The following is a 13,012-nucleotide window of genomic DNA, read 5'->3' on the forward strand; positions in this document are numbered from 1 at the left end:
ATAGTGTTTCTCCAAAGGAGACTCTGTTATTATTTTCTTCTCCCCCCTTTTTTTTGACCCGTATGGTTTCTCTCTCCCAGCAGCCTTCAGTGTATGACAACATGGCGGCGTCCGGGAGGCACGTAGGGCATTGCATCCAGAGAAACGGACGATTTGTGATAAATAACTTGGAGCAGTTGTGGGGTCACAGGTAAGAAACGATTTACAGCTATGTTTTGAACAGGACTGTCATTCAGTCGGCTTTTATATCATTTTATTCGTTTGCTGTACGAGTCTGGCAGCTGCAGCTAGCATCATTTGACAGGAGGTCATGTCTTCATGAAGCTAACTTACATCACTGCAGCAAACTGATATTTAAGTAGATATAGCGCGAGACATTTGAACGGTACCTTACCTCAAATGGTTCATGCAGTTTGTTTTTATCAATGTGTTGAACACTGAACTTTTTTTTAAATCAAAGAACGGATGCTGTCTGTCATCATTCTGCTTTTCCACTATATTGATGTCAACAATGTTGCAGCAATGCATGTCATTATCTTTTTGTCTTGATCAAGTCCTCCAACACTTGGACCTATCCCTTTCATCGGTTTAATCTTAAACAGTAGATACTAAATGTGCAACAATGGTATCTATGAAACACTGCAGCCTGCCAGAGGACTGTCAATCAAGTAGTCTTTTCTAAAATGTAACTTCTACTTCTTCTTCTTCTTCTTCTTCTTCTTCTTCTTCTTCTTTTTAGCTCATTAATGTTTCTTCTTTTTTCAAGGAGCTTTGGTTGGACTCCAGCACTGCGACAGCAAGTTGTCGAGGCTAATAAAGGTAAATTGCAAAGAGAGTTGTGATCAATATTTAAAATTTGGCACTGCCAATGTGAGAAATTTCTAACTGCTTTAAGATATACACACAACCCAGCAACTTCAGGATATAGCAGTGTGTTAAGTTTGCTAATATCCTGCGGAGTATACTCTATGAAAGACTGATGTATCAATGGAACTTCGTTGTTGTCCAGAAACTGTTAAAAATACATCAGTGAGCTTCACTTTTGCACCGGTTAACATGTTCCTTCATTACTATAAATATGGTCACTTTAGATCATATTGATTTAATCCCACTTACACTGTCATACTGTCTCTAGTCTACCAAATGTGTATTTATCCACAGCTAAAAATAGTCCCCAACAAATGCACCGTTAACTCCTGTGAAATTATTTAAGCATTTTTTTAAATACAATGGTGTATTTGTCCCATTTTTAAAGATTTGTCCTCAATAGGAATGAATGAGCTTGGGAGTGAGAGCCAGTAACAGGGTAGAGAAGTCAGAAAGTGGTGATAGATGAACGATACCATTGTTGGTTTTGGTCTGTTGTGGTATTTGTTGATGATAAGAAAAATACACAATAAAACCAGTATTGCTGTTTAAGTTTATCAGAGCAGGAGATTCTCTAGATTTTGGATTTGACTTGAACAAATCACATTCTAGTAGCAAAGGATATTTCATCAGAGGTAGAGTGTTATTGATAATGATTGTAATCTAATTACATTAAAATCATACCTCTTCCTCCATGGTGTTGCAGAATCTACAGAGAATATTGTCATCCCCAGGAAGAAAACATGGTATGTGTCCACATCAGTAATGAAGTTTTAGGTGTCATACAAATCAAATCAAGATAGTGAGTATTTATCTTTGCATGAAGTGTCTTAAAACAAGTCACTAAATTCATGTTTCTTAATGAACAGGAGCAAAGAGGCGGTGCTGGAGGCTCTGGCTTCAACTGTCGGCAGGGTGAGAGCTCTTTCACCTCTGTCAGATAGCTTTTTAACCCTGTGTATATGAAGCTGTATATTAGCTTGTCTGTTTTCTCACTGTCTCTTCTTTTCATCACTAGGATCCTACAGCATATCGCTACCAGTTCCAGGATGACTCTTACCTCTCCCCCAGGACCTCCACTGAGTTTGTACGTCAAAACATATTACATTTTACATTGACCTTGCTCTGCTGTCTTTTCATATTGTTTGTCATTCATTGTTTATATTGACTTCTTTAGGGACCACTGGGTTATTACATAGTTTTAATCACCAGTTAGGTTTTATTTTTTTGAAGTCTCTTTGAAATAGCAGTTAATTTTGGTGATACTGTATGAAGACTGGGTCTCAGATCTGGTATCATGTGTAACAGATATGTGATGTGATACATTAAAAAAATTGCCTCCATTTTTCTGGTACTTTTTAATTAACTTGATGTTGTAACTACATAAATCTTTTGCATAAGAAGACAGAATTGTAGACATAGCAAGGAAAGCACATGTGTAATTAATAACATCTCATTTACGTCTACTCTGTTGTAAGTATCATTACCTCCCCTTGTGGTTTCAAGCCTATTCTTTTCCATATAGTCCCGTGTTGTTTACAAGTAGCAAAAATAGTTTTGGATTTAAAAAAAAAAAAAAAAAAAGAAGGTTATATCATTGTTTTAACACCCACTATTTATTAATGATAGTAATGAGAACATATAAAGTTCAGATCACTGTTGTATTCATAATTAAACTAAAGACTTCCCTCTGTGCTATAGTTGCTGTAAGAAACAATATACAATCTGTCACTGTGAGATATTTTGTAACTGATGAACTGTTCTCTCTCTCTCTCTCTCTCTCCCTTCTCTCTGCAGAAGTTGTACTCGGTCTCTCAGGAGTCCGGCAGGTCTGCAGCCAAATACTTTATTAATAGCAATCCCAAGTTCTTCACTAAAGACTTTGCTGAGCCACACGTACCGGTAAGAAACCATCTATACCTGCTAATGAATGTACAGTGTCTTTAATGAGAGGTCTAAAGATCAGAGGCCAGTTGCACAAAACACCGTAAGTTTTCTACTTAAGTATGACACTAATTTCTGTTCAGCTGAGGGAGTCACTTAAGGGTGTTGCTCAGAATCTCTTAAAAGGTTTTTCTTACTTAAGGAGAAAAGTTAAGGAATCTGCAGCAGTGAAAGAGATTTTACAGCTGTAAAATTCTACTGCATCATTAAAGGTGTCTCCTGGTTAATGTATCCATGTAAATCCAAGTCACCTAAGCAGCCTGTAGTGAGCCGAGACCTTCAGTCAGAGCTGTAGTGATGGTTTGAGTCTTGGACCAAAGTATTTTCGGTTTGGCATTGCGTATTTTGTAAACATTATTTATTATTATATCATATATCATTATTTTGTTGTTTTTCGTGTGTGTGTCTGTGTCTGTGTCTGTGTCTGTAGTGTCTGATGCCAGAGACAGTGTCACTGCAACTTGAGGAGGTGAGCGAGGAGGCACTGAAGGAACGAATCAGCCTAAGGAAAGTTACAGCTGCAGTGGACATGTATGACCAGCTGCTGCAAGCTGGTGAGATCACACACACACACACACACACACACACACACACACACAAACACGTAGCATATGTTCTCTCTCTTACAGATGTTAGAACGTAAACCCGACTACATTCATTTATTTTTTTCAGGCACAGCAATCTCCATGGAAACAACCCATGACCTGTTAGACCTGATCAGTCTCTATGATGACAGAGACCCTGACATGGTGAGTCATCCCTGATCCAAACCTCAGGTTGATGTTCAGTGACAAGAACAGGGTGGGTTTCTGCTGCAGGAAGTGAAAGGACGCATCAGCAACATTCATCTGGAGACTTCAAACATCATATTAATACTCTAGTACAGTGGTTCTTAACCTGGGTTCGATCGAACCCTTGGGGTTCGGTGAGTCGGTCTCAGGGGTTCGGCAGAGCCTCCGCCGCGGAGGTCCGGACACACTTGAATTATCGTGTAAATTCGTCATGACACACACGCCCCACTTGGCCATCACTGGCTGCAGATGATCATGCTACACTGCTTGGCCAATCAGCATTGCGGGGAATTTAGTGCGCGCTCAGTAGTCAACGTGTGACTGTCGTTGTAGTACGTCATGTGATTTCTTTAATATTTTATCCATACTAACTATGTCGGGCAAAAAAAAATCATATTTTATTTTTCACTAAAGAGGGGTTCGGTGAATGCGCATATGAAACTGGTGGGGTTCGGTACCTCCAACAAGGTTAAGAACCACTGCTCTAGTATTATGTATGTTTACGTTTGTTTATCTTTGTGTATTCAGCAGGACTTAGGAGAGGAGGGGAAGCGGAAGAGAGTCAAGTTCCGTCAGGCTTCGGATTTCGTGAACACTACCTGGAAAGAAAACAACAACGCTGAGAGAATCTTTAACCTGCTGCCAGAGAAAGACACACGGTGTTACTCTGCTCTGATCAGAGGCATGGTGAAGGTATGGCCAGATTCATTACTGCTGTTAGTAGTGGTGGAATGGCCTATAGTATAGCGTGTTCATTGTGTTGTTAGAGGGAGGCTCACATTAGCTACAGTTACCTGCTTAAAATAATTTAGCTGCAGGTATTAAGTGATATCAGTTTTGATGCATGCTTTAATTGCTGTGTCTGTGTGTTCCCAGCATGAAGCCCATGGAAAGGCCTTCAGCATGTACACAGACATGCTCAACAACAGAGTGACTGGTGGGTTGGAAAAAGAAATACAAAAAGAAATGCGTGTTGCAATATGCAAACATACTTTTAAAGGCAGTATTTATAGTAGAAACGGTAGCTTTAAGTGATATATGTGATATGATTGACTGTGAGAATTGATGCTGATCCTTGTTCAAATATCGGTGTATTGGAAGCAGATGACTAATATCCTAACACTCTGTCTACAGCTGACATTCACATCTACCACGCGCTGATCATAGCAGCTCCAAATGTCCAAGAAAAAAGCAGTGAGAAATGGGACCTGATCGCTGTAAGACCCTTTACACTGTTACAGAGCTTTTGTGCTGATCTTAAACACATCTCCAGGTTTCCTCATTTCCTCTTTTGTATCAGTCAGTCACAGAATAATAATATGATATATTATCATTATTATTATTATTAAGTAATTATATATTACATAATAATATATATAATTATATAATAATGGATCCAGAAAGTTTTCAATATCACATAAATAATAAGACATTATGAAATACATAATTTTTAAGAAAAAATTATGTGAAATATATAAATCAAATGTGAAATAATTTAATAAATAATTTTAATTTAACCTCAATATTTGAAACATTAATTCCTCATTCTTAGTCTATTTTCTATGGAAGAAAAACTGCATCTTGAGATAAAAATTTTTGTGAACTTTCAAAAACAAAAATTCCAAACCTCTGTTTCATAAGTGATTAAATAATATGCTTAGTAATTGTTGAGTTAAAATAGTTTAACTTAAATCATTTTTTTAATGTATTTTCACTGTTTATAAAATGAGTTTCAGAATTATTGATTTATTTAATATTCCCTATATTGATGATAAAATCTAATTTAGAAGTATGAAAGCCTCTGATGAGATATTGTATCATAATTTGGATATTATTAAATCCAATGTGCTTATATATTGATATTAATCTTTTAGAATGACAGATTACAGTTCATTCAAAATTCATGTTTTACTGTATGAATTTTCAAACAGTATTGTGAAATGTTCAACCATCCGAACATCTGTTTTGCCATGTATGGCAGTAAAAGTTACCAATGTGGCAGTTTCAGAGGTGATAACTCAGACCAGAACTTTACAGTGAAGCCAGCTGTGTGTCATCAGGTGAAATGTTTTTACACATTGTCACCCTGTGAAGACTTCAAGTTGTGTATCTCTCTTTGTTTGCAGGAGTTGTTGACCGAGATGAATCAACAGAAAATAAGGCCCAACCTGACGACCTTCAACTGTGTCCTTAAATCTCTGAGACGCTGTGGCCCTCTGGCCAGAACAAAAGCTCTGCAAACTCTGAATGAGATGAAGGCTTTGGGAATCGGTAACTATTAGCACACACACACACACACATCCCATGCACTGTGTTACAGTAAGAGGCTGTAAACCCCAAACTGACTTTTAACTTGAAATTTTAATAGAATCCCAAAATGTTTCATCATAATTGAACATTTTTGAGTTTTATGATAAGCCTTTTCCTGTTTATCTCTCCACTGACAGTTTTGTGTGTGTGTGGTTTCAGTTCCCAGCCTGGGCTCATACGACCACATCCTGTCAATTGTTTACAGAACAGGTGAACACAGCAGTGGCGTTTAATATTACAACACACTTGATCATTACAGCGCAGTCTTTGATGGACGTTGAGTTGTGTTTAATGTTTTAATGTTTTCTTTCCAGTCTTCTCTGACCAAAGGAACACTGACATCTTACAGGAAATCATGTCAGAGCTGGATGGTCGCAGCTTCACCTGTCAGGACCCTTGTGATGGTAGGTTTTAGTGTCTCTGTATGTTTAAGAACACCTCAGTTTTTCCAGTTTTTTATTGAAATTTACATATTTTATCTGATACCTTGATGACCGGTGAAGTTTAAAATGGATCTAAAAAATGTATGAAAAATACATGGACAGTTATACTCACCATCACACAGCAGAGAAATGCATCTCTGTATGTGTCTCTATTACTGACTTATTATTCTCTCTCTTCTTCCTCCCAGTTCTGTTTTTTGCTACTGCAATGAAAATAGTAAGTCTTTTTTTATTACTTGTTTTGTGTAAATGTTTGTCTCCAATGTGTTTCTGCAAAGTGCAAGTCCTTTTTTTATAATCTCAAATGAAGAGTTTATTATCAAGTACTTGTGTTTCTTCGCCTATTTTTAGATTTATACAGCGATTACTGTCAAAACATATTATATTTTAACTATGTTTAGCTGTATTAAATTATATATAGTCTGGTTTTGATGGTTTTGTTTATTTCACTTGTTACATGAGCCTAAGATTTAGTTTTCAGCAGAAATTAAGGTATTTTAAAAGTCTTTAAATTTGTTTTAAAACATGCAGATATGCTCATCCTCTCCCTCTATCCACTGTTACTGTTGAGCGGGTGTAAATCTATTCATTCCCCTCACCTCTTTTCCCCCATAGTGTGTCGGCAATAAAGATCTGGAGCTGGGTTATAAAGTACAGAGTCTACTAGAAGTGGGGGAGAACTGGAGGCTGCTGGGAGATCCCTACCAACAGAGTATTTACTAGTGAGTAAAAAAACCTACCACCAACATGAAACACATACCCTTCACGCACATTGTTGAGCCACATTATCATAACCCTGGTATAACTGTGTCCTCCAGGGCTAAATCTCTGTTATAAATAAATCAGATGAATTTCCACACCTCTGTCCTTTGTAACTGAACCTGTGCTCGCTCCTCTCCAGTGGTCGCTTCTTCACCCTGCTGTGCCTGATGGAGCACATCGATGTAGTGCTGAAGTGGTACAAAAAGCTCATTCCCTCGGTCAGTACATCACTGCACCTCTCTCCCTGTTCACTTCAACCAGATGTTATATGAGGAATCAGTAATACCTCTTTAAGATATTAGAAGCTGCAGCTAGTACCTCACTGTGTGACCAAACCCCAGGTTATCACAACAGGGTGTTAATCTTTTATTTAGTGGGGGTCACATCAACTGTTCTCATAGATGTACAGGTAAGACTGATGTTTCTGTCTACAATTTAAAGGTCCCATATAGTATAAAGGCAGATGTACATGTGTTGTTAGTTTATAAAGCAGGTCTAGGTTCTATATTAATACTGTGAAAGTATCAAAGCGCTCAGTCCATAGAGAAATGCACACAGCCTGTATTCAGAAACTGAGGCTTAAAACCAGCCGTCAGTACTTCTGTTACTTTGTGATGTCACAACAAAGCAGTCACTGCTCTAAGCCATGCTGCAAGGCCCGCCCACCTGGACCCACCATCCAACCTTGAGGGATTTGGTTTCTTTGAGAGTTTTACCTGGAATCTGCTATATTTTTAAGGGATCATTCAGAAAACAGTCAGCCAATCAGAAGAGAGGCTCAGAGCCTCCTCTCTTCTGATTGGCTCACCTACCTGTTGTTACTAGACCTCCAGAGAGAAGCCTGAGAAAGGAGATGTGAAACTACATTGAGATGGTTTTTGGTTCTTAAACCCACAAATATATCTTCTTAAAACTCAATACTGGGCACTGTAAAGTTGTTATGGCAAGCATGTAAACAAACAGCTTAGCACATATTTAGCGCTGAAGAAAAATATCAGACTCTTTAGCTGCTAAATGCTTCACTGTGTTCACCCCCTAAAGAGCCTTAAAAGCTCGATATAGCTGACAGAAACTGTGTCAGGTGGTAATTCTGTGTGGGTTCCTCGCTACAAGTGACACCATTACACATAGTCCATTTGATCCATTGCTAATATTTCAAAAAAAAAAAAAGATTAGCGAGGCTTTAACTCTTGGCCTTCAACACATACATCATTTAACATATTTGAAATCTTTTTCTGTGAATCCATCCAGGAGGAAGTGAGATGATACTTAACTCTGATGTACAATCACCTTTAATAGTGCTTTTCATGATGTTCTCTGTTTTTAGTTGTTCTACCCGAACTCTCAGGGACTTAAGGACCTGCTGCAGGCTCTGGACACAGACAGCCGCCTTGATTTGCTGCCCCATATATGGAAAGGTGAGGTTAAAGCTGATGTATCTAAAATCACTCAGTACATGTCTTGATGTGAATCTGTCCTCCAGTTAATGACTCAGACGATGTTCACACAGATAGAAACCCTGCCCTCTCCGGCTTCACTCTGCTGGTTTAAACTGTATGAATCATGAGAAGTCATGAATCAGGTCATCATTATGTGATTCCAGCTCTGTTTTATAAACCTGGTGTTCTGTGCTTGTTTTCCAGATATCTGCACCGTGGGTCATTATAATAAGTCAGATCTGGTGGAGGAGCTGCTTGCCCTGATGGCCAGAGAGAAACACAGTCCCGAGGTCAGTGAGGGCAACGGGCAGCCTGGTTTTTCATCATGGTGTTCAGTTTCTAACACAGTGTGATCTTCCCTCCCTGAGACTGTGGAAATAAATCTGTTCATGTCTGCAGGTTCAGCAGTCTTTTGCAGCGTGTGCTCTTGATATAAAGAGGGTGTTTGATGGTGACAGAGGGAGGTCCAGTCTAGAGTGGAGCAACTCCTCTCTCTCAAACATCACCTCCGTGCTGCTGCGAGCCAACTTGACCCAACAGGCCTGGTGAGAGAGATGTCTGTCTGTCTGTCTGTCTGTCTGTCTGTCTGTCTGTCTGTCTGTCTGTCTGTCTGTCTGTCTGTCTGTCTCTCTGTCCATTTACAGGAGAGCTTGTACTTTAATCTGACTCTAATAATGCTCTAATGTTTAAGTGAAACATCCAACTGCTCCCCTCTATCCTTCTCTCTGCAGGGAGATGCTGCAGCTCTTCAAATCCAACAACAGAGTTCCTTCGTAAGTCTCCACCCAAACTACAACCACAATTTTGACTCCAAAGACACAGAAAATCTTCAAGTGACCTCAGAGCTCTGATTTATGACATGTTCATCATTTGGGGATATTTTATAATGACATTCTCCAGGTAGTAATTACTTGTGGTAAAGTTGGAATCCTTTTGTTTTCTTGGCTCCAATATCTCCAACTTGTCAACACCAGCAGTAAACATGTCACTAGTACAAGGTTATAAAGTGTGTAATTAGACATATTGGTGCAGTAAGTCGTAGAAATGAAATGTAATGCTTTTTAGAACTTCTTCTGATGACACAAATTTGGCCGAAATGTTCATGTTGACTGAGCAGCTTATGACCGTGTGTTTCCCGCTGTATGATTCTCCAGTGAGCAACTGTTGGAAGACTTCCTGTCGGTGTGTCTCAGCAATGGATCTCCTCAGAGAGCAGTGGACCTTGTTCAGCTGTCTGCAGCCTTCTGTCTGCCAGAAACACCAAAGCTAGCAAAAAAAGCTCTGGCTGAGTTTGATCTGAACGAGGAGCAGAGGTGAGGAGTAGAGAATTGTTGTACTACTGCAGGAAGCGTGTTTTCATCTGAGACAATCGCTGACAAATATATATGTCATGTACACATTTTTTGCACTTTTGGGGAAATCAGCAATCAGACTACATCTGTTGCACACAGCTGTCAAGTTCAGCCATTGAGGAGACACTATAGCTGTGTCCCAATTTTGGGGCCGCATCCTTCAGCAGCTGCATTTGAAGACCAATTGCGTCACAGCAGCGTGACTAGGCTCTCCCATTTCAAAGGCTCCTTCAAATGCAGCCTTTTCTTGGGTAGTGTCATATGGTCAGTATGTGAAACTGAGGACGTAGTTGTAAACTGTTGTGGAACCACTAAAAACAGCTACTGTTTTACTGTGAAAATTCAGTGAATAGCGTAACAATACAAAAGACCTCAAATCTCAAGTGTGCAGTGTTTTACCTCCACAACTTTCATCAAAATGATATGATGAATTAACAATAGTATGATATTGAGAGTGTTTGATTCAGCTCTCAGGGACAAAATTAAGAAGAGCAGTTTTTTTCTTTTAGAAGTTTTCCACAGAAACTTTCCACAAAGTCTCTGATAGTGGCTTGATAGAAGCATCTTACACAAGTAAATCAGATGTTTAGTTTCTTACATTGCTGGGAAATACAAAGAAAAAGGTTTGAGTAGTAGCCTTTGATCTTGATGTCATGTATATGTATGTATATATTCTTACTGAATCCTAATGTTCACACACAGTATCTTGGTTCTCTGTCCCATCCAGAGCCGTTTTATCTGAACTGGAGTCTGCAGGAGAGTCCTCTGACTGAAGGAGACGACACAGGGTGAACCGCTATGACTCCAATAACTCTCTCAACTAAATAAGAATACATCGATAACAAAATCTGACAAATCCATAGACTTTACTTATTTCTGTATCTGTGTAATAAAATTATGTGACATTGAGCAACCTCTCATAATGTCTTCCTTTGGGTGTCAGCTAGAGGCCGCTATTCCTCCCCTTCAGGACATTGTCAAGTAGCTCACTTTACAGGCTTAAAACCATAATATGTCATATTCACAGTTTCTCTCCCACTTTTTATGCTTTTAGATGACTTTTTTCAACTTGCTTATATGGAAACTAGACTGTTTATCACTTCAATAAAGCACAATAGATAAAATCAGGAGAGAAGAGCATCTCCAGCTCATAAGGGGAATTTTGCTATCAGTGAATCCATGACTATAAACCCTGTGGCCTAGAGGAGAAGATGCAGACACAAATTTCTCTCTGCGGTCACTGACCAACTTCCTCAAATTACTGATAAGCAGCTTCCTCAGTTGCAGCTTATATGTGACATTTAAGGGTCTGGAACGCTGTTTGGACTTTTCAGTGTCTTAGTTGGTCCTCAGCAGGTTTTGAAGAAACCTGCATTTATAAAGACGGGTGCCTGCAGAAACAGGTATGTACTGTGTGACAATTTTATGGACAGCAGGTCTAGACAAGACAGTGCCTGGGGTGTGAGTTTGTGTGTGTGTATCCTCAATGAAATGAATCATATAGAATAGTAATTATGTGTATTTCAGTAGTTTAACATCATTTTTAGCAGCTGTCACACTCAATAAATGAAGAAGAAACATTGTTATTGTATGTGTACAGTATGTGTTTATGTGTGTGTGTACTCAGGAGATGCTGGGAACTAGTGTGAGTGGGTGTGTGTGCAAGCCTGCACAGGTGTGTGTCTACACCAGAAGATTTTTTTCCTCAACCAATCATCAGCCGAGCTGGCAGCACGACCAAATAAGGACAAGTGGGCTAAAGTGAGTGGAAGTGGGGGGGGGGGGGGGGGGGGGGGGCATTTTAAGATGGGTGTGGTCTGAGGACAGAGTGTATTGTTCTCTAGAGGACCTGCCTAAAACACGCACACAACTATACTCCCTCATACACACACTAGTGTCAGCTTTCAAACAACACACAACTGTACAGGCTGCTACTGTTTTCTCTCCTGACCTGACCCAACACCACATGAAAAAACACACCCACACCACACCATTCATAAACTCTACCTGCTCTCACAACAATTTTAAAAAAACATCCTAAATTTGCTCTCGTGTTATTTTTTTTTTTTATTTCTGGACCAAATCTTCAAATTACTCATATATTGTGTGATCACACACAGTCTTACCTGTATGAGAAGTACTGTAGGTGTAGATAAGGAATGGAAAGGACAGCCTGAAAGACCTGTTATAATGGTACAAGTGTAAAGTTACCAACAACAGTGGGGAGTTTCTTTTGCCTGGATGAAAGGCAAGCACACAGAACAGTTTGTATCCAGCAAGATTGCAAAAAAAAACAAAAAAAAAAACAGTGGATGTGGCTGGTCAAAGGCATTCCTTTCTCCCACTCCTTTATGCAACATGAGTCTACTGTACTGGAGTGGAGGTCGGAGGTCAAACCTCTTCACAAACACAGGATGTGATGGAACATCCTCTAATGCTTCTACTACCTCTCCCACAAGGTGCTTTTTAATTGTACTTACTTTATGTAAGGTTTAGATAAAACTCTGGTTTCCAGGAGTTTTAGGCTAAAAAGTGAATGTTTTTTTCTCTTTAACGTTGCTTCCTGAAAGGGGAGGAAGAAAGGGAGAATGGGGGAAGAAGATAAACATGTGGTAGTGGTGGAAAGAAGGACCAGAGAAAGATGGCAGTGAAAGAAGAGGAAAAGGGCATTAATGAAATTGTAGCAGGGTAACTGTAAATCCCTGTGGAACCTATTCTTTCAGACGAAGTAAACAAGAGGTTGACAGCTCAAGTCAAACAGCATGCAGTGGCATTAGAAACAACTGACTGACAGCTAGCAATTGGCAGCCAGCTCTGCCAATCCCACACAACTGGAAAGAGCAAAAGATGAAAATATTGTCTTGAGGTCTGACCTTGCAGCATTATTTCATCCCTAAATGGAGTTTTTAGTCTCAATAGCCACTTAAATGCCACTATTATTAACCTTTAATACCACGGTTCTTTCACACCTACCAGCATCATGTTACAGTCATTAAGAAGCTGTGGAGCCATTTACAGCACGACATGTAAAAAAAAACTCAAGTCTTCAGACAGTTTCTTGCTGAAGGATCGCTCCGGCAAATGCACAGAGGACAGGACCCTAG

General features: G+C 39.4%; 1 protein-coding gene across 2 annotated transcripts; it reads left to right on the forward strand.

Moving 5' to 3' along the window:
* Positions 1-62: 62 nt before the first annotated feature.
* ptcd3 (pentatricopeptide repeat domain 3) lies at positions 63-10,817 on the forward strand. 2 transcript variants are annotated; one of them, XM_023423337.2, is made up of 23 exons: positions 63-190; positions 767-819; positions 1,574-1,613; positions 1,737-1,782; positions 1,886-1,954; positions 2,665-2,769; positions 3,242-3,365; positions 3,484-3,560; positions 4,131-4,295; positions 4,479-4,539; positions 4,737-4,819; positions 5,729-5,873; positions 6,072-6,122; positions 6,227-6,316; positions 6,544-6,572; positions 6,971-7,077; positions 7,257-7,335; positions 8,445-8,535; positions 8,761-8,846; positions 8,956-9,101; positions 9,288-9,329; positions 9,711-9,869; positions 10,636-10,817. In XM_023423337.2, the coding sequence occupies exons 1-23, from the start codon at positions 63-65 to the stop codon at positions 10,679-10,681; spliced, it is 2,022 nt and encodes a 673-aa protein (XP_023279105.2). In that variant the 3' UTR covers positions 10,682-10,817. The 2 variants fall into 2 exon arrangements, with proteins under 2 accessions (XP_023279105.2, XP_087034666.1); XM_087178540.1 differs by having other exon boundaries at positions 4,134-4,295.
* Positions 10,818-13,012: the final 2,195 nt, after the last annotated feature.

The sequence above is a fragment of the Seriola lalandi genome, unplaced genomic scaffold (genome assembly GCF_002814215.2).
Source record: "Seriola lalandi dorsalis isolate HSWRI2012SDOR001 ecotype SW California unplaced genomic scaffold, Sedor1 jcf7180002054691, whole genome shotgun sequence".
NCBI lineage: Eukaryota > Metazoa > Chordata > Actinopteri > Carangiformes > Carangidae > Seriola > Seriola lalandi.